Source organism: Microtus pennsylvanicus, chromosome 10 (assembly GCF_037038515.1).
Source record: "Microtus pennsylvanicus isolate mMicPen1 chromosome 10, mMicPen1.hap1, whole genome shotgun sequence".
Lineage (NCBI taxonomy): Eukaryota > Metazoa > Chordata > Mammalia > Rodentia > Cricetidae > Microtus > Microtus pennsylvanicus.
This window is the reverse complement of record NC_134588.1, coordinates 29,432,992-29,453,420: the sequence shown is the minus strand read 5'-3', so window position 1 is coordinate 29,453,420 and position 20,429 is coordinate 29,432,992. Positions and strand designations below refer to the sequence as shown.

Sequence of the window (20,429 nt, the reverse complement as noted above, 5' to 3'; positions counted from 1 at the left end):
GGCTGGGTGGGCACTGGGGCTTCAGCAGTGGAAGGATCTGCTCTGTCCGGCCTTGTTTGCCTGTCTCTCGGGCTTTTGGATATGAACCAAACACCAACAACTTTTGACTGGAGAGACGGAGGTTTTCTTAGAGCTGTGTCATGCTGGGCTGGGTTACCTCAGGAGGTGGTGGGTTCCTGTGCCTAAAAGTGCCAGGCAGTGGCTGGTGGCCACTGACCTGGCATTCCACAGTGGGGAGTCTGTATGGAGTCAACGTTGGCTCCCTGCAGATGCTTCCACCCTAGAACTTTCCTGACGTGCATTTTAGGACCTGCAGGGCAACTGTCCTAGCTCCTAAGAGTTGGATCTCCATTAGAACTTGCTTCTAAGCACATCTGGTTTCCACAGGACTCAGGATGAAATCTGCTATGTTTGTTTATTTCATGACAAGGGATTGAATTCAGGGCCTCCCAAATAGTAGGCAAGTGATCTGCCATTGGGCTATCTCCCTTAGCCCTTTGTTTATTTTAAGACTGGGTTTCACTATGTTGTCCCAGCTGGCCTTGAAATTCACTCTGTAGTCCATACTAGCCTTGAACTTATGATCCTTCTGCTTCAGTTTCTCAATGGCTGGGATTATAGGCCTGAGCTATCAGACTGGGTTCTAATTATAGCTTAATGTATTTGTTGTTGTTTTTTGTTTATTTGCTTGTGTGTGTGTGTGTGTGTGTGTGTGTGTGTGTGTGTGTGCGTGCGTGCATGTGAATGTATGAGATAGAGTCTTGCTATGTAGCCTTCATTGGCCTGGTACTTACTATATAGCCTAAGGTGGCCTTAAACTCGTGGTAATCCTCCTGCCTCTGCATCCTGAGTCTTGGGATTCTCAGGCCTAGTAGCGTTTTTCCTGGAGAAAGTGGTTGAGCAGGGGTGACTCTTCTGTCACCATATGGTGGCGCAAAGCTTCAGTCATGCTTGGCGTATGGGAGGCACACCAGAAACGTTTGCTTTCTCCTTTCCTTTTCCACTGCTTCTTTCCTTTCTTCCCCTTTCTCTCCCTCCTCTTCTTTCCATCATTTCCCCAGCCATTGTTCACACACTGAGTAACCCCAGCTCAGCACAGTACAAGGGGTGGCACCATATCTCTCCAGGGGCCCTGGCAGTTGATAAAAAGGGGAAAACAGGAGATTATTCCATAACACTGTGATAGTAGAGATGGCCTAGATGCTTCAGCACCCAGCAGTAGCTGTCTGTGGAGGATCTGGGGATGATGACAGGTTTTATTCCCTGGGCAGCTCTTGAGCTGAGGCTTATGGATTTACAGAATTTAGCTAAGGTGAGAAGGGGATATTGTGGGAGGGTGCAGCTTGAGGAAGGGAAAGATGTGGGGAAGAGGCCTGTGTGTGCCACTGTCTTTGAGTAGAGGAGGAAGAGGTGGAAAGGTGGGAGCAGAGGAATGATGGCTAGCCCAGACCAGCTCCTGAGTCCCCCAGAGCAGTGGGGGAGGGACTTGATCAGAAGGAAGGAACCTTTGGACCTAAGTGCATAATAGACCTTCCCTGACTTCACATCCCCGGGAAGGCAAGGCGTGAATCAGAACACAGCTATCTGAGTGAAGAGGAGGATTGGGAGGGTGGGTGTTGCTGCTAAGCAGGCAAGAAGGGCATGCAGAGCCAGCCTGAGGAAGTCTGCTTGGTGGCAGAGGCGCCTTGTGAGAAGCTGTGTGATTTCTTTCTCCCTGCACAGCGCTGACACTTAAGCTTGTCAGTGTCTTGGAGTAGTTTCTGCCCTCTCCACGTCCGCTGCCGTGTGATCCAGAGCGGCCAGGCCTGCAGTGACATCAGTAACAATGCCCTCTCTCAGGAATTCTCCAGGGTTTCATCATGAATCTGGGAGACTGTCCATAGGAGAGAGTGGCGAGTGTTCCCCTTTGTAGTCTGTGCAAGTGGATGCACCTGGAGAAAGAGGCTGGTGTGCAAGAGCACACTCAGTGTGTGTGCATGTGCGTGTGCGTGTGCGTGTGTGTGTGTGTGTGTGTGTGCAGTGAGTATACGTAGAGCGAGACTGCTATGAAATGAATGTGTGGAGGCGCGAGGAGAGACGGAAAGGCAGAGGGAGACAGATACACACGGGAGGGCGGCGGTGGGGAGAGAGGGAGAGGGAGAGAAAGAGGGGTGTGCATTGTGTATAGCCCAGGAGTTTATCAAGTCAGGGTAGTTATTCCTGAAATCTTGTCCGTGTCTATTCATATTTACCCGGGGTGTGTTTCACACCCTGACTTAGAGAAGTCAGGGGCTCTGTCTAGGATTCTAGAGTGGGACAACTCTGGCCCATCCCTCTAGACAGCACTTCCTAGGGCTGAGGATCCCCAGGGGATAAACCAACTGGTGTCACTCTGGGGCTGCCTGTAGTGCAAAGACTTTGGGAGACAGCCCAGGGAATGAGTGGGGACCCTTCAGACTTGGTTGGGGTGCTCTGTGCCGAGGAGGCATCTGTTGTTGCTTCCCTGCTTTCTTGGTCCAGGCTGAGGCAGAAGCAAAATGGCTGTTGACATGTCCATGTCTTCCTTTCAGTTCTGCTCACAGACTCCGAGCTCAGTCTTCAGGAACCACTGGTACCTGCCAAGCTTGGGACCCAGGCAGAGAAGGACCGGCGACTGAAGAAGAAGTAAGAGCCTCAGGCCACCTCAGGTGGCTCAGGCACCCAGCTGCTTTCCTTCCCATGTCTTGTCATAGATTGATCTCAGAGAGACAGAGCCCGGCAAGGCTTGGTCCATGTGGGCATATCTGAGCGGCCCTGAGTTGAGAACAGGGTCTTAGGATGATCCTAGGGAACAGGAAGCAAGGAGGGCTGTTGAAGAGTAATCTGGGACCCGTGGTTCTCTTCCAGGGCACATGGAGATGGCTAAGTCAGTGTGTGTGAGGTGTGAGAGCACTGTGGGCATGAAGGGTGTTCCTGCCCCACTTCGAAGTTTCAGATTGCTTCAGGCATAGAGCAGAAGAATTCAAGGGTGGGGAGCTGGGGAAGTACGAATGCCAGCTCTTGGCCCAGCCTGGAGTGGTCCCCAGGAGTCAGCCTGGTTGAGAGAAAAAAAGACTAGTGAGCCTGTTGTTCCTCCCCCCAAGACACCAGCTGCTTGAAGATGCTCGCCGAAAAGGAATGCCCTTTGCTCAATGGGATGGCCCCACGGTGGTCTCCTGGCTGGAGGTGAGCCTGGGCAGGGGAGATGCTCGGGGGTCTCGGGGGAAGACCATGTGTGGTCTCCCCATCCCCACCCAAGTCTAGATGGTCCTCTCTGAGCTTAAGTCTCTTGTGTCTGCTCTTGGGGTTTGCTTTGCACCTTTGTTTGGTGGGATGAGGACTCCTGAGCAGCAGACATGATGTCCCTATACCTTTACCAGAGTGTTTCTCCCAGATAGACACGTATGTGTCATACCAAGAATAAGGGAGCAGCTTATAGAGGCATCAGTCTTTCACAGGCTGACTGACTCTTCCATCAGGCTGCCCTAGGAGTAACCATCCTAGTGATGCTAAGTTGCTCCCCTGTGCTCCCACGTCTGCAGCTCTGGGTAGGAATGCCTGCCTGGTATGTGGCGGCCTGCCGGGCCAATGTCAAGAGTGGTGCCATCATGTCTGCCCTGTCGGACACAGAGATCCAGCGGGAAATCGGCATCAGCAATGCCCTGCACCGGCTCAAGCTCCGCTTGGCCATCCAGGAGATGGTGTCACTGACTAGCCCCTCAGCCCCGCCTACCTCCAGGACTGTGAGTAGCCTCCTTCACCCTCAAATTTACAGAGGTCCTGACGGTGTTTATACAGTCTCCTGTTGATCTCCAGGAAGAGGGGACATTGAACTCCGCCTTAACTTCCCATCTCCACAGAAGGCTCTCTTTGGTCTTCAGGAGAGTTGATTCTAGGGGGCTCCCATGGCCTCCCTATCTCCATGCCTACCTGACAATAGTTGCAGGTCTCTGGGTCGTTTCTAGGATGGACTGCTTAGAACTGGACTGTGGGAAACCATGGGTGGAGTCAGGGGAAGGGAGAGTTGTACCTGGGGCCTTCTGCTGTGGAGCTCTGGGTGGGGGCAGGGCACATCCAGGACCAGGATGCTTTCTTCTTTGCCTGCAGTCTTCAGGGAATGTCTGGGTGACCCATGAAGAGATGGAAACTCTGGCAACATCTACCAAAACAGTGAGTCTGCCCCTTGGCCCAGGAACTAGTGACAGCCCTGAAGATGAAGTGAGGAATGTGGGAAGCCAGAGGGGCTGGCAGAGACTTAACATCCCTGATTGTGGGAGGCTCTGCGCCAGGGGTCATAAGACCTTGACATCTTTGGGCTACAGGGGGCGCTACCCCGTTATGGGCCTGAGTCACAAGCTCCCTGTTCTTGGCTCGGTCCTTGGAGGAGAAGGAGGGAAGAATGGGAGTTTCTGGCATCGTGCTAACCCCCAGTCAAGCCTGGGAACCATGGAAGCATGGTTTGGCCGCACCAATTTGTTACCCCCACCACAAGCATGCACGTATGTGCCAGCTTTCTCAACTGCCCCAGCAAGCTTACCCTGGTCACCCATGAGCTACCGGGGTGGCTTTCCCCTCTTTTGGGGGAGCCTGGGTGGAGGCTCCGGGTTTCTTGACTTTTGTGTCTTCCCTGACATGCGGCACTGGCTCCTGCTAGGACAGTGAGGAGGGCAGCTGGGCCCAGGTAAGACGCCTCCCTCCCTCACCAGAACTCCTCTCAGGTCAGGGCAGCATCCTTCCACAAGGCTCCCTGGACGGTCCAGCTGGCCGAGTCCAGTGTGTGCATGTCCTTGTCACACGTGGAGGCCTGGATAAAGTTTCTTCTTTTTGTCCCCAAACTCCATTTTCATTCCTTCTCTGCTTTCTTGGGATGGCAGGTGAGGAGCAGTGGGGGGCTGGGCCCCCAGCATGCCAGACACTTCACAGTTTGACTCTCTCCTCATGAACGATGAGACTTAGATTCTTACAATCTTCTTCCATTCCTTATCCTGCTAAAGGGCACTCTGGCGAATGAACCTTTCATTCATCATTCATTCGTTCGTGCTTACCTCGTTAGCACATCTTTATTGAGCATCTACAAGATCAGACGTTCTAAACTTTCTAAATGAGTAAAGGAATAACATCAATGAGCAGTTTAAATGGGATCTAAGGACAGTGTTGACGAACACAGGGACAGTCTGGGATAGTTGTTGCAGTGGTGGAGAATGAGGCAGGGCAGCCATGCCTGCACTCGCTGGGCACACTGGTGACAGACAGCACGTTCTCATGATACAACACTAGAGGAATCAGAAATGTAAAGTTAAGGAAAAAATGTTGATCCTGATGGCTTGATGAACTTGATAAAATCACACACACACACACACACACACACACACACACACACACACACACACACACAGCTAATGTATTGTTTAGCAGATGTGTCCCCTGGTAAGTGTAAAACCCTTCCTCTTAGAGTAGAAGAACGGTGGGAAATAGAGTATAGCAGTCTTGTGCGGAGAAAGCGTGGGAGCGGGGTCCAGGGAAAGGCAGAGGCTGTACTAGTTCTGGACTTGGATGCTGACCACGGAGGGTTTCTTCATTCGTGTGCTTGGTAAGAAACATATGTGACATGCAGTTTTACACATATCAGCATGTAAAATTTCCTTTTAAAGTGGAGCTTTTCAGTCTGGAAACATCTAGCAGGTAAGGGAGAGGTGCTGGGGGGGGGGGATTGCTCTCGAAACTGAGCCTCTCTGAAGCTGAGTGGTCAAGGAGCCCGTTTGCTCTCGGCCAGAGGTAACGCCACGTAGTGCAGGCACCGTGGGACGAGTGGCCGTGGGAGTGGGAGCACCAACAAAAGGCCCGGAGGACTCCCGGAGTGCTGAGCAGGCCATAGGGAAGCAGACCGACTGTTCAGGCTCAGGCTACTGTCCCTTGCTTTGTTTTCTGTCTTCGGCTAACATTTAATCATTCCCTGGACTGTGGAGCTAGCCATTCCGCAGAGCCAGGCTGTCATGCTTTACAGGCCCACTGAACCTGGCCTCTCTCCTGCCTCTGAGACTAGCTGACATAAGGGAGGCATGTCGTCCACACACCACTACACATGCAGATGTGGCAGGAAGGACTGTTTTCTACTCCATGAGCAGTCGCTCCTTCGCTGGCGTAGACAGTTGCTACCTGAGCAGAACTGGGTCATTTTGAGATCCTGAAATACTTCTATCGCTTCTCACAAATAAGCTAAAGTATTGGTGAGCAGCCTGCCCTTCTCATGTCCCCAGACCCTGGCCTATGGAGACATGAATCACGAGTGGATTGGAAATGAATGGCTGCCCAGCCTGGGGCTCCCTCAGTACCGCAGTTACTTCATGGAGTGCCTGGTGGATGCACGCATGCTGGATCACCTCACCAAGAAGGACCTGCGGGTCCACCTCAAGATGGTGGACAGTTTTCATCGGTGAGCCAGGCTGGAGCTGGGGCTACCTCCTTGGTGTGGCATCTTCCCAAGCCCTGGGGCTCTGTCCTCAGAAATGGAGGGGCCCTTTGTCTCTTTCCAGGGCCCACTCTGGGTAGTAATAGGTTTCCCTTGTTATGGAACTCTCCCATGTTCTTCTCTCGTTCTGCGGTTTGTGAATTTGATCCTGTCCCTTTTAAACCCACAGAGCACAAGTTGTTTTCATTAACATCTTCTTTGAGAGTTTCCTCTGGACTCTGAATTTCCTTGCTTGTGTTTTGGTTTGCTGAATTCTCTGTGTTCACCAAGGAGCCTTACAGTGGCTCTGACACTGAGGAACTGTATGTCTCTAGGTTATAAGATATCCTGTCTAAAGCAACCGAGAGAAGGGAGGGCTTATTCTGGCTCTCGGTTGTGGGGTACAGTCCATCATGACGGAGCAGTGAAGACGGCAGCTGGCCGCTCTTCTCCAGCAGTCAGGAAGAAGAGGGAGATGCCCGTGATGCTCACTGGCTTTCTCCTTTACTTATCGTCTAGGACCCCAGCCCAGGGAAAGGTGCTGCCCACTTTTAGGCAAAACTTCATATCTCAATTAACCCAATCAAGATAATCCCTCAAAGACAGGCTAGAGGATAATCTAATCAATTAATTCCTCCCAGGGCCCTGGGGATCATTTTTTAGACAATTGCAGATACCCTTACATTGATAACCAGCATTGAGCATCTGTATTGTTTTTTTTTTCCTGCCGCTGTGATAAAAATACCTTGACTAAACAACTTAGTGGAGAAAGGATTTATTTCGGGCTATAGTTCCAGACCATTATGGTAGGAAGGACATGGCAGTAGGCAGGGGGAGCACAGCACAGGAGCAGGAAGCTGGCTGATTAGATCACATTTGCACCCAGGAAATGGAGAAAGAACAGTGAGACCAGACTGTAAGCCTTCCAAAGCACCCCCACGACTTATTTCTCCTACTGAGGCTTTACCGCCTGAGAGTCCCGTGACGTTTCCAACAGCACTACTATCTGGAGACTAAGTGTGCAAACACACGAGGGACCGTGCACCGTCATGGGGGCAATGGGCTCGTGACACTTTTGTGTCGCCGATGTGAGTCCCTCAGCTTTGTCCCTTTATGCAGAGTGACATCTAATCCTTGTCTTCTTTAGACTGAGAAGATCTGTACAAACCTGTCATGGCAGAGGTCCAAAGCTGGCAGCCTGTGAGCAGAATTTGGCTTAGAGATACATTTTATTTAGCCTCCATGTTTTTTAAAAATCATGAATTTAGTTGGCATTATTTTGTTTTTGTTTTAATTTTTATTATTTTTGTGTATGAGTGGTCTACCTGCATGTATGTCTGTGAACCACACGTGTGCCTATTGCCTGTGGAGGCCAGATGGGGACATCAGATCCTCTGGAGCTGACATGAGTCACCGTGTGGGTGCTGGGAATTGAACCAAGGTCTTCTGGAAGAGCGGCCAGTGTTCTTAACCACTGAGCCATCTCTCCAGCTGCCAATGTTTTAACAGTAATTTCTATCTAGATGTCTGGAATTCTGGTTTCTTTGGAAAGGTGGGCAGCTCCGTGGCCACACTGCCACCTGGACATGACAGCCCCTCCAGCCTGCTTCCCAGCTAGCTCATGAACAACAAGCAATATGCCAGCCTGATCCCTCCCTGCCAGCACTGCAGAGTGAGGCTGGTGGGCACAGCCACTTAAACTAGGGCTTTGCCTCAAGTAGAGAGTAAGATGGCAGGTGGCGCCCGGTGTTTGTGGCTTTTCAAGTTCCGTCAGGACTTTGTGGACATCTTCCAGTTGACACACTGTAGAGATTTAAATCTGGACGGGATCTGGTTAACTTCCTCATGGACGAGGAAACCGAGGCCTAGGAAGGAGCAGTACGTTAGGGATGGAGACAGAGCACAGGCGGAACGAAGTCTGAGGACTCAGGTTCAGTCCTGCACCCCTTGCCTTTCTGACCCCACAGCGACTTGTGAGGGCTGCAGGGAAGCTGTGTCTTCTCTGCCCAGCACCCCTTGCTGAAAGGGAGTCTTTTGTCTTTGCCTGGGTGGCTGCCAGCTGCACCTGTCTTCTCCCATGTGATTGATAGGCAGGGAGATGTGCCGCTCCTCTGCCCGCCTGATGTGTGCCTGGACTGCTGGAGAAGGCCCACCTGTCTTAGCAGGAGAGCCGGAGCCCTCCTGCACGCAGCCCCACTGTGAGGAGCAGGGAGAAAGCCAGCCTGCCAGGGGCTATAGAGCAGCTCTGAAGCATGGGTGCTTCAGGCTTCTGAGGTGTCACCACACTTTGCCTCTGCCATTCGCTCTGGGTTATTCTGCTCAACATTCCAATAGCACTTTCTTTTCTTCTTTCTTTCTTTCTTTCTTTCTTCCTTCCTTCCTTCCTTCCTTCCTTCCTTCCTTCCTTCCTTCCTTCCTTTCTTTCTTTCTTTCTTTCTTTCTTTCTTTCTTTCTTTCTTTCTTTCTTCTTGGAGTTTGGGGACAAGCACTCACTCTGCAGCTTATGCTGGCCTCAAACTCACAGCCCTTCCACCTCATCCTCCAGATATTGGGATTAGAGGCGTGAGCCCTCATTTCTGGCCTCAAAAGCATGTTCTTGGCTATTCCTTTCCCCAGCCCCCCTTCCTGCTTTTGAAACAGGGACCCATGTAACCCAGGATGGCCTTAAACTTTCTGATCCTCCAGCCTTTACTTCCACGCGTAGGGATTATAGGCACGCCCCACTGTGCCTGGCCTCCATGTCCTTTTTTTGTATTTTGAGACAGGTTCTCACTAAGTTGTCTGGTCTTAAACTTACTCTGTAATAACTCTTGAATTTGGGGTCCTCTTGCCTCAGCCTCCTGAATAGCTTGGATTAAAGACTTGTACCACCAAGTCATTTTTGGAGACGTTCATGTAAGTCACTATTTTTATGACAAGAAAGGGATGTTTACATCTTACTCTACCAACAGGCAGCAAATCAAGGAGAGGTTGTTTGTACCTGCTCCCTTGGCCAGGTCGGGCTGATGCCCTCATCTTTTGGCATCCCGCCCAGTGCTTCTCCTTGGAGAGGGGTAGTCTGTTGAGTATTGCTGTTTGGGTCGATCCCACTCCACACATATATCAATCACACCTACCTGTTTCTGAGTCCCCGAGATGTGTTGAGTCCTTCCATTCATGGTCGCTTTTAATCCTCACCACAAACCTGAGAAGTGGGACTCCATCTTACAGATGCCTGGTGTCCTCAGGGAGAATGTGGCAGAGCTGGCATTCAGACATGTCTTGACCTAACTATAAGGACTTTATGGTTTTGCTGTGTTGTCTGACAGCCTTGAAAGCCATAGGAACTGTGTAAAGGTTTACAGCGAGACTTCATGTCAGGGGCGTAGCCCATCACGGGTTGTGTGAGCTGATGCCTCTTGATAGCCATCCAGAACTTAAGACAGCAGCTTGCACCCTAAATACAGGCCGCCTAGAAATGTGTCTCTGAGCATGAGTGTTCCAGGCAGAAGGCCTTCGGGAGCAGTCTGTATAATTTAATCTCAAAGCCGCTGGAGCTGGATGGGCCTTCTGTTCCGTTGCTCTGTGTAAAGGAGAACCCAGAAAGGGAAAGGATGAGGTAGTGGTCTAGTCAAGCTGGGACCCTTACATTTGTCCCAGTGTGAATCACTGGGGGGGGGGAGGGGTTCTGGTGTTGCTCAGCCACTGTGGAAGTGCTGAAGGGTGGATGAGTCCTAGATTCGGGGGAGCCCAGATTAAAGGCTGTGGGGTCCTTTCTAACCCAAGGTTCTCTGCCCGAGTTATTGTCCCCTCACTGCTATTGTGACCTGCAACATTTATTTATTTGGTACAGTTAATAAGTTGTGTAAATTGTGTCATTTTCATCGTTAAGCACTTCAGAGCACCTATGATGCCCTAGAGATTTGTGACCAGTAAGTTAAATGGTCCCCTGTCCTCTGAAGTGTACATTTTGACTTGGCGAGACAAGATGGTTAAGGAGCTAGGAGAATAATTGGACCTCGTTAGTGTGGGGTGGAGGTGGTGATGGTATAGTGTAAGTCTGCTTTAGGTGGCTTCTGAGTTGGGCTGAGCAGGAGACGTGTGAAGAAAGACTTAAAGGTGAAGAAAGAGCGAACTGTTTAGAAAAGTGGGGGTTGGATGCTCTGGGTGGCAAGCAGTGCAAAGGCCCTGAGGCCCCCAGGCCTTGGACGCCTGCTATCCGAGGAGCAGCGTTGTGTCTGTGTGGCTGCAGCACAGACAGCAGGCTGGACAGGTAAGGGAACACCTGTGGCATCTTGTAGGCCACTGAAAGGCCTGAGGGAACTAGCAATATTAAGGAGTATCTTAGATTTCCTTTTACTTTGATTGTGAGTGGTTGTTAGTCTTTGTCATCCCAACGCTACAAAGAAGGGGCTTGCTAATTTCCTCCAAAGCCCTTCCACCAGGCAGGCCCTTTGTTGGTTTCTGATTGCTGTAACAGAATATCTGACACACCCTGGGAGAGAAAGGATTTGGTTTTGCTCCTGGTTTGAGCCCATTGTGAAGGGCGGAGCAGAGAGAATGTCTCGGCCTTTAGGCTGTCTCCGTCCCCCCTTTTATTCCATCTGGTTCCCAGCCTGTGAAATGGAGTTGTCCATATTCAGGATGGGTCTTACCACCTCCCTAATCACCTCTGGAAATGCCCTTGAAGACACCTAATCTGCTAGGCTAGGTGGTGCAGTCCAACCAAGGTGACTGACAAGATCAGCCTTCAAGGCCCTACCTGCCTGAAGGGGACGGGCTGTAAGCAGCCGGAGGTGGAAGTAGCCTTGAATCAGGTGCAGCCCAGGCAGCAGGAGCCTGAAGGGACCAGGGTGTGTTCTGTGCAGGGTGCAGTGGGTTGGTACAGAATGGGGGCCGTGTAGCCAGGAATGTGGTTACACCAGAGCCCTGGCTCAGCTGCTGTGTGCCTACAGAACCAGTCTTCAGTATGGCATCATGTGTCTGAAGAGGCTGAATTATGACCGGAAGGAGCTGGAGAAGAGGCGGGAGGAGAGTCAGCATGAGATCAAGGGTAAGCTGGAAGGGTCTGGGGAAGCTTGCTTCGACCCCCATCCTGGGGCCCAGTGAGCCTCAGGAAAGACTCAGAGCTGAGAGGTGGCTACAACCCCAGCTTGTCCGATGGAACAGAAATATTCCATGTCCACTCAGATGTGATTCCACTTCCCTCAGACAGTGGCCACCATCCACACTGACGAGACCTCTGGTATGGTGCTGTAGACTGATGTGCTCACCGAAGTTGGTGACCTGGTGGTGGGGGAGGAGAGGGCTGGATGGGGAAGAGGCAGGTTTTAGATAAGACCCTGAAAGTAGAAAGAATAAGGCCACTTTGGCCTGGGGTGGGGGGACGACCCAAGCTGGGACCCCAGGGGAAGAAGTGGCAGAGATGCAGTGAGGTGGAGCTGGCCCTGCGGGAACCCAGATGCCAGGGAGGAAGCTCGGGATGGAGTGGGAGCTAGAGAGAGGGGTAGCCGGGGCTCTGCGGGTAGGAAATGCCTTCTGTGCCTGGAAGAGCCTGGGCCTGCCATGTTTCTTTTTTGTCCGTTTCTTCCTCTGCCCTCCAGATGTGCTGGTCTGGACCAATGACCAGGTTGTTCACTGGGTCCAGTCTATCGGGCTGAGGGACTATGCAGGAAATCTGCATGAGAGTGGTGTGCACGGTGCTCTGCTGGCCCTGGATGAGAACTTCGATCACAACACCCTGGCCTTGGTTCTGCAAATCCCCACACAGAACACCCAGGTAGGCCTCCAGTCCGCCAGTACCCACCTCCCCCTACTGTGTGTGTGTGCGTGCGTGTGTGTGCATGTGTACACATGTGTGAGTGTGTGTGTGTGCGTGCGCACGCATGCATGCTGTCTGTCCCAACAGGGTGAGTGGTCCCTGTGCATTGCCAAAGCCCCTGGGGAATGTGTGTCTTTCACATTCAGTTACATTTCTTGTGGCCACACAGCTGTGGGTCACTCCAGCTCTTCCCAAGCTGAGGCCTGGTGCTTTCCTTTTCCTTAAGTTGCTTCTCTGACCCAACTTTTCATAGGGAAGAACAAGTGCTGGGCCTTGCAGGGACCGTAGAGCCTGTACCTACCCTAGGGATCTGCTCCTGAGCTCCTAGGCTTTAACAGACTAAATATACCAGTGGGCACAGCCCAGAGACACTCCATACCAGGGCTTTGTCTTCCTGTCAGCAGCTCAAAAGATTAGACATCTCCTTCAATTACATTTCGTAATTATTGTTACAATGATTATCTAGGAATATATCTTAAGTCTCTTGACCCTATTTATATTTTTGGCCCATCTGACTTCCTGTGGGTAATGGAGTCTAAATGCACTCGCACTTGGGTAAAGTACTTCCTGATTTTAGTTGTCCTGAATCTGCCTCTGCCAGGCTGCCCCCCTGGGGAAAGATCCACCTCTTCCTTACAGTTTAGCTTGATGAGGATGTTTGTATGTGACCCGTTCTCTCCTTTTGTAAGAACTGTGAATTTCATAAACTCTGATTATGTTGCCTCTGGGCCCAAGCCTTTGTTTTTCCAGACAGAATGGTCTTAATTCTTTTAGCTGTCCCTTGTGTAGACTAGCTGCTGCCCCTGATCATTTTAGCTGCCCTTGTCTGAACTGTTCGCAGCTGTCAGATTGCTTTTGAAATTCAGCCACTAGCTGTGCTGGCTATTCTGGGAACAGACACTTTTTGGCTTGACCGAGGGTGGGGCTGTGTTGTCTCTCGGTTCTGGGTAGCGCTGGCCTTGGGGGCAACGGCAGCATTCAGGGCCAATGTGATTGTAGACCGTCTGCTGTGACACCCACTGACCAGTCAAAACACATAGCATGGAACCTTTCCTTTCTAGTAAGAGTTTGGATTTCCTCCAAATGCAATTTCTCTATACTTGCCCACCTCTAAGTTCATTTGCAGGTTTCCTGCCTGCTCGGGGCTCTGCAGCTGATGCACATCCTTTTAACCTCTCACTTCCCAGAATATCTGAAACGTTACAACCGTTTTCCTCTCTGATCACTTGTAAGACATGCCGCTTCCATTCTTACAAACACTATCCTGAAAGAACTCTGGGCTTCATACTCCCCCCAGAAATGGGCTTTCTCTTTCCCCTTCTCTCCTCCTTCTCCTCCTCCTCCTCTTCCTCCTCCTCCTCCTCCTCCTCCTCCTCCTCCTCCTCCTCCTCCTCCTCCTCCTCCTCCTCCTCCTCCTCCTCCTCCTCCTCCTCCTTCTGTAGACCAGTCTGGCCTTGAATGCAGAGATCCACCTGCCTCTGCCTCCTGGGATTTAAGGCATCCACTACCAACACCTGGCATTTTCTTGACCTATTTGTGTGACAGTTTGGAATCCTTTATGGACCATGGTTGAAAATGTCTGGTGACAGACAGTTATGAAAACATCCCTGTTTCTTTCTTTTGATTAATTTATTTCTTATTGTGTGTGTGTGTTTATGTGTACCATATGCATGCAGGTGTTGCAGAGGCCAGAAGAGGGCTTCTGGTTCCCTGGAACTGTAGTTATGGGCAGTTGTCAGTCACCTGATACGGGTGCTAGAAACTGAATCTGGATCCTCTGCAAGAGCCGCAAGTGCTCTTAACTGCTGAGCCGCCTCTGCACCCACGCGGGTAGTTTCCTTACTGAGTTAATTCTGAGGAGGTCCAGAAAAGTGTCTCAGGGCTCCCACTATCTGTGACTGGGGATTCTTTTAGTCTGAGTTTGCAATGTGTGTCCTGCCAAATGAACTTACTTATTCCCGGGCAGTTTTGCTCACCCAAGTGTGCGTGCTTACTGTTCTTTCTCCTGCCCTCACCAATGGGTGCTCAGCCATGTTTTCCCATTAGAGACAAAATAGAGGCTTAAAATTTTTTTTATTTATGCATAGAAAATCGGGTATATTTGTACAATTTGTTTTGATCATCTTTGTCTACTATCACCTCCCTCCAATTCCCACTAGTGCCTCCGTTCTCCCTCACTCTCCCTGTGCTCTTTCTTTTTGTTATTGAAAACTCTGTGAGTCTAATTAGTGAAAATAGTTTTTTTTCCAATAGATAAAGCCTGTCTACTCATGTACTCTGTAACCCAGCTTTATTTGTTTTGTTTTGTTTTTTTATTTTCGAGACAGGGTTTCTCCGTAGCTTTTGGTTCCTGTCCTGGAACTAGCTCTTGTAGACCAGGCTGGCCTCGAACTTGTAACCCAGCTTTAAAAATGACATTTGCTCCTAATTTGTCTGATAACCTGAGTTTGATCCCTGGGACCCGCATGGTGAAAAGAGAGAAACAATTCTTGCACATTCTCTTCTAACCTCCACAGTGCATAGTCACAATTGCCCACATGTGTGTGCGTGCATACACATACACACGTACATACACGCACACACAGACACATAATAATAAAAACTGAATTAATGTAAAATTTTAAAAGAGAAAGATACCATAAATGTTATTAACTAGAGCCTCTCTTTCTTCCTCTCACCCTGTGGGTTTCAGGCCCGTCAAGTGATGGAGAGAGAGTTCAATAACCTGTTGGCTTTGGGCACAGACAGGAAGTTGGATGATGTGAGTACTTGGATATGAATTTAGGGCCTTGGTCATTGTAGGCTGATTGGATTGAGGGTCATGAGATCTCCCACCCTAGGGCTGATGAGTGGTGGCTAGCCTAAGGGAGGAGAGCCAGCAGGGATGGGGAATGGCAAGGGGCGGGGAGGGATGTGGTTGGTTGTGCAGCAGGCTGTGGGGAAGTCTCTGAAAATCATTTGTGGTATAAAACCCAAAACCCGTGTTATACTTCTAGCATCTTCCACCTCAAAACTCAGCCTTCTCGGCCATGCAGGGTCAAAGGTCTTCCCCAGAGGCCGTCTCTGTGGGTGACTTTTCTGTTTCTGTGTCTCTCCATGCTGGGCGGGATTGCAGCCTGCCCTCCAGTTGTGTGGTGTCTGAGGACAGACGCTCTGCTGAGGTGCTGAGTGACAGCTCCGCTCTCTGCTCCTCAGGGTAGTTGGCACACTGCTAAACAAAAACCCAAGCTGACACCCCAGATCTTGCTGTAGCTTCACTCTGCAGCCCTTCTGGTCTGTAGAAGTAGCCTTTGACCTTCATTTCATCAGGCCTTCCCTTGGGGTTCAGGGAAGACTGGAGGGCCCTGCCAGCCCTCCCTGCTCCACCTCTTGACCTGTTTCCCTGTCACCAACCTTCCTTGAATGTGCCAGTCTGTCTGCCTTACCCGACTGTGCTTAAGCAAGTTAAAAAAGAGCCCGGGACTGACGGGACGGCACAGGAAGGAAAGCTCTGGCCATATAAGCCAGATGACCTGAGCTTGGTCTCTGGAACCTATAGAAAGGTAGGAAGAGACAACCAGCTCCCCAGTGTTGTCCTCCGACTTCCACAGATGTCCCGTGGCGTGTGTGAACACACCCCACACACAGTTATTTCTAGGTTCTCCATCTTTAGACCTTGCTAAATTAAGGAATGGGCCTCCAATTATCCATTCATCAACAGTTACTGAGGCAGACAGCATTCCACGACATCACTCAGGATCAGGGAATGCATTCTTTGGAACAACAATCATTCATTGCTCCACAGAGCATAGAACATGATAGAGAAAGGAGAAGAAAACGGAAGGAGTAGAAGGTGAAGGGACTGGGGGGAGCAGGGGGGGATGAGGGGAAGAAAAAGTAATGGAGTACTCTTGTAGATGCTCCTGGGACAGGTCTTAGGGCAGGTTTAGAGGTGATTAAAGCATGTATCATTCCAAGAGCACAGATTACAAACCCCAGTGGGAGGGATCGTTGAGGCAGTGGCCCTGTTCCTGCTCACTCTGCCCATACTGGGTGCTCTGCACAGTTCTGAAAACACAAAGGTGGAAGAGGAGGTTTGGCCACAAGGCAGTGAGCCGGTGCTCCAAAGGGTAGGGTGGGTGGCCTGTGTCCTTTGGAGTAGCCTGATTCCAGAGGCTCATCTGTCTGGCCCCATCACTGTCTGTGTGTTCTGGTTCCACTGGAGAAGGTAGCCTGAGACATAAATAGGTGAGGCAGATGTTGGACTTTCCATTTGACAGATAAGAAAACTGAAGCCGGGGGAGTCCTGTTGCTAGTCACGCAACTGAACCAAGAACGGCAACCTAGAACTCATGATCTCTGGCAGTGTGTTCCTAGCAACCTGGGTAGTATCTTTGTTGAGGCCCCAGGACAGGATAGCAGGACTGGGGCTGACCAGTGAGTGACCTCCCGCAGGGAGCCTAGGACTAGAAATACTTTGAAAAAGCAGTGGGCTCTCCAGCTCAGTTGGGAAGGTTGGGGTGGCAACTCCAATATGTCCCTTGGTGCAGGGGGAAGAGAAGGTGTTCCGTCGAGCACCCTCCTGGAGGAAACGCTTCCGGCCACGGGATCACCACAGTGGTGGCATGCTGGGCACCTCCGCAGAGACCCTCCCAGTGGGCTTCCGTGTATCCACGCTGGGTCCGCTGCAGCCCCCACCCCCTCCGCCCAAGAAGATCATGCCGGAAGGTGAGTGCGGGGACTGGCCGCGGGCTCCCTCCCGCAGCCTGGGGCCAAGCGGGTTGGAGAGGGGCGAGGCCGAGGCTGCGCTGCACTAACGCTGCGGTGAGGCGCGCACTAACCCGCGCTCTGTGTGTTCTCCCGCCGCTGCTGACTCCTGCCAGCCGGGACGGCGGGGGCGCAGAGACTGGAGCCCTCCACGGTCCGGACCTACTCCTGCTGACCCCCCCACCCTCCCGCCCCGGGTCTGACGGGGGTGTGCCCCCGGCTCGGGGTAAGTGGGCCTGGCCGTGGCTGCGCTCGCCCGCTTTGCCTCCGCCCCGGCCCGCCCTGCCGCCGCACCCTCGCCGCAGCACCGTCCGGCTTGCCCTTCCCGCTTCGCTTTGCGCTTGGCCGCATGTTGCACCTACCTGCTGCCCTTCCGGGGACCACCTCCACTTACAGAGCTTGTCTCTCTCTTCTCTCTTAGCTCACTCCCACTATCTCTACGGACACATGCTCTCCGCCTTCCGGGACTAGCCACGGCCCCCAGGGTGGGTGCCCTGGTTTCACAGGCTCAGCCGGCCCTGACCCCTCCTGCTCGTTCCCTTTCTCCCTTGGCTCCCAGCCTCTCCTCTGTGACTTTACAGTTGCCCGGGATCTCAGAATATGCTCATATACTCCCTTGGCATCCCACTATCTGAGTCCTACTTCGTGCCCCTTTTGTAAGTCTCTGGTGGATGTGGCCAAGGTTTCCTGTGTGTGGCGGCACCCAGGTTGATGGTGCTTGGGATTCTGTGGGAGGGAGAAAAGGGTAACACTGAGTGAGTGTCACCACCTTTCCTCTTCTGGACCTAGTTTGGTCTGGACTCTGGGTTCATCAGGCTCATGATCCCAAGCCAAGGACTGAGATGGCCCTTCCAATAAAAGGCCATTTCGGACTCTGTCCTGCTTGGACTAATTGGCCTTCTGGTCCCCTCCACTCTGGCTGTGCCAAATGGTCGGAGTGGTTTTGTACCCCCTTTCACAGTATCACCCCTGCCCCTTCCCCAAATCGGTCCACAGTGTCTGTAGCTCCTGCCTCCTGGTCGTGCTTGGGGGCAATGAGGGGTGAGTACCCGAGTCCCTCCAGGATACGCCAGGAAGGAAACTGAGGAAGGCTAAGGTGGAAACTCTGAGTCCCAGCTGATGCAGAATCCCAAATATGTGGGAGAAATGGACCCCAGAGCTTTGGACTAAGGGCGAAGGCAAGGGAAAATCTTCAACTCCTTGCTCAGTAGAAGGTAAAGTCAGGGAAACTAGAAGGAAAACAGATGGCCTTACTACCTAAGCCCAAAGGGCAGTGGGAATGGTTCAGCCCCAGCCACAGTGGAGTCTGCTACAGGGCTGAGTGGGTCAGATCGTGAGCTGTTATGTCTGCCCTGAAAGGGAGGGGGGGTCCCTTTAGGGAACCATGTCCCAGGTCCAGGATATCTAATGTGGATTGAGGCAGTCTTCCTTCTGTGTCCTCATGCCGTCCAGTCCTCCATTAGTGTTCTTTGGGGGTCAGCTATCTACTCCAGAAATTGTTGATCCCCTCTCTCCCCACTATTTTAATTGCTTTTTCTGGCAGCATGGTGGGGCAGGACAGATTGTGAGGAATGCCATTTACCTCCTCTTCCAGACCCATTCCTTAGCCTTAGGAAATCTCAGGACCTCATATCAGGGTGGGTCGATAGAAGCTGATACTTAACGGGAGAGGAAAAGACGTGCCTGGGTTGTGTTTGTTGGAGGCAGGCAGGACAGTACCCTCCTGCCCTCCTGTAGGCAAGTGGAGTAACTGGCTTGCCATCTCATTCACTAGGATTCTGAGCAGGGGCTAGGCTGGCAGGTGGAGAAATGAGCCAGAACTCCCTGCTTCCCAGTAGGGAAAAGCTTGGCTAATGGGGTGACTGAATGGGCTCCCCTGGGCAGGGCAGGAAACTACCTGTCCTTGATCCCATTGTTTCTGCATCCCTACCAGTCAGGCTGCTGGGGATGAAGATGAGAAACAATTGAGTAGAATATGAATTAGTTAGAGTGCGAGAAAGCCCGATCCTGATCGCTGGAGTTACACAGAAGTACCAGCATCCTGAGATGGAAGGAGTTGAGCTTGACAACCCCATCTAACTCCTTCTGGGAACTCTCTATGGGCTAGCTGTGTGAGAGAGTCAGCCCTGCCCCTCCTCTACCATGTAATCCTGTCATGGTTTTCGATGTCATAGGTAGCAACTGGGGATCCAGGTGTTTTCAGGGTCAGCAGGGAGGATGGACTGGGACTCTGCATGCAGTGATGGAAGGCTGCTGTCATGGTGTACCCTTTGCCTCACAGTTAAAGTATTATATGCATATTTTTTTTTCTGGAGAGTAACCAGTGGCCCAAGCCCTCCTTGCCAGCCTCCTGTGTCTCACCGGGTCCCTTCTCAGTACTGTATTGGCTCAGTGCTTCAGGAGTGGGTGTGCGAGTGTGTGTGGGTGTGTGTGGGCGTGAGTGGGTGTTTATGTACCAATAAACAACCTGGTTTTAAGACAATGTACAAATGGCCTCCGTTTCTTTATTGAACACTCAGCTCACCCGATGTGTCCAGATTCCTTCACAGACCTCCAGGTTGCTGTGCTCTGGGAAGGAGGTATCAGAGTTTTGAAGCATATGAACAACACATTTCTGTTTATTATGCACACACAGGATGATGGGAAAGGTAGCGTTCGGGTGGCGTGTACCAAGTGTTTAGAGCAAGGTGAAGGGATGAGAAGCCTGCTCTCAGACTTGGCCGGGTTCCTGTTTCACCTTTATTCTTCCAGGTCTACTCTACCTGGATCCTTTCACACTGAGCCTGGAGTCACTGCTGCTGCCCAGCCTCCTCTGGGCATCTCTGCATCCCAGGAGCTGTCTTAATTACCTTTTGGTTGCTGTGATAAGATACCATGACCAGTGTAACTTATGAAGAAAATCATTTACTTGGGTGCTCACTTACAGTTCCAGAGAGTTAGAGTCTATGACCATCATGGCAGGGAGGATGGCAGCAGGGTGGTAGGCAAGCGGGCAGATAGACAAGGCACTGGAGAAGTAGCTGAGAGCTTACATACTGATACAACAACCAAAAGGCAGAGAGAGAGAGAGAGAGAGCTAACGGGGATGGCACGAGCTTTTAAAACTTCAAAGCCCTTGCCCAGTGACTCACCTTCTCCACCCGATCCTTCCCAAACAGTTCCGCCAACTGGGGACCAAACATTCATGTGAGCCTATGGGAGTGATTCATTCGTTTGTTTTTTGTTTTTTGAAGCAGGGTTTCTCTGTGTAGCAGCTCTGGATGTCCTGGAACTTTCTAGAGCAGGCTGACTTCAAACTCACAGAAATCTGCCTGCCTTTGCCTGGGAATAAAGGTGTGTGCTGCCTGTGCTACCTCCTCTAACACCACCACCGCTGTGCTGGGACCATTCTAATTTAAACCACCACAGTCTCCACTGCTTCAGTTCAGGGCCCAGCTC

General features: G+C 51.5%; 1 protein-coding gene across 8 annotated transcripts in view; it reads left to right on the top strand.

Moving 5' to 3' along the window:
• Positions 1-19,481, top strand: part of Ppfia4 (PPFI scaffold protein A4) — a 45,818-nt gene extending 26,337 nt beyond the window's left edge. For 3 of the 8 annotated variants that reach the window (XR_012912051.1, XR_012912053.1, XR_012912052.1), the window contains exons 19-30: positions 2,550-2,643; positions 3,102-3,183; positions 3,540-3,740; positions 4,105-4,167; positions 4,652-4,678; positions 6,255-6,430; positions 11,380-11,477; positions 12,028-12,203; positions 14,938-15,006; positions 16,775-16,952; positions 17,108-17,217; positions 17,413-19,481. Coding sequence is in view for 4 of the 8 variants with exons in the window: in XM_075988024.1 (XP_075844139.1) it covers positions 2,550-2,643; positions 3,102-3,183; positions 3,540-3,740; positions 4,105-4,167; positions 4,652-4,678; positions 6,255-6,430; positions 11,380-11,477; positions 12,028-12,203; positions 14,938-15,006; positions 16,775-16,952; positions 17,413-17,462 (1,214 nt within the window). In the remaining 4 variants the exon portion in view is untranslated. The remainder of the gene's footprint in view (positions 1-2,549; positions 2,644-3,101; positions 3,184-3,539; positions 3,741-4,104; positions 4,168-4,651; positions 4,679-6,254; positions 6,431-11,379; positions 11,478-12,027; positions 12,204-14,937; positions 15,007-16,774; positions 16,953-17,107; positions 17,218-17,412) is intronic. The other 5 variants (XM_075988024.1, XM_075988026.1, XM_075988025.1 and 2 more) reach the window with 3 other exon arrangements.
• Positions 19,482-20,429: the final 948 nt, after the last annotated feature.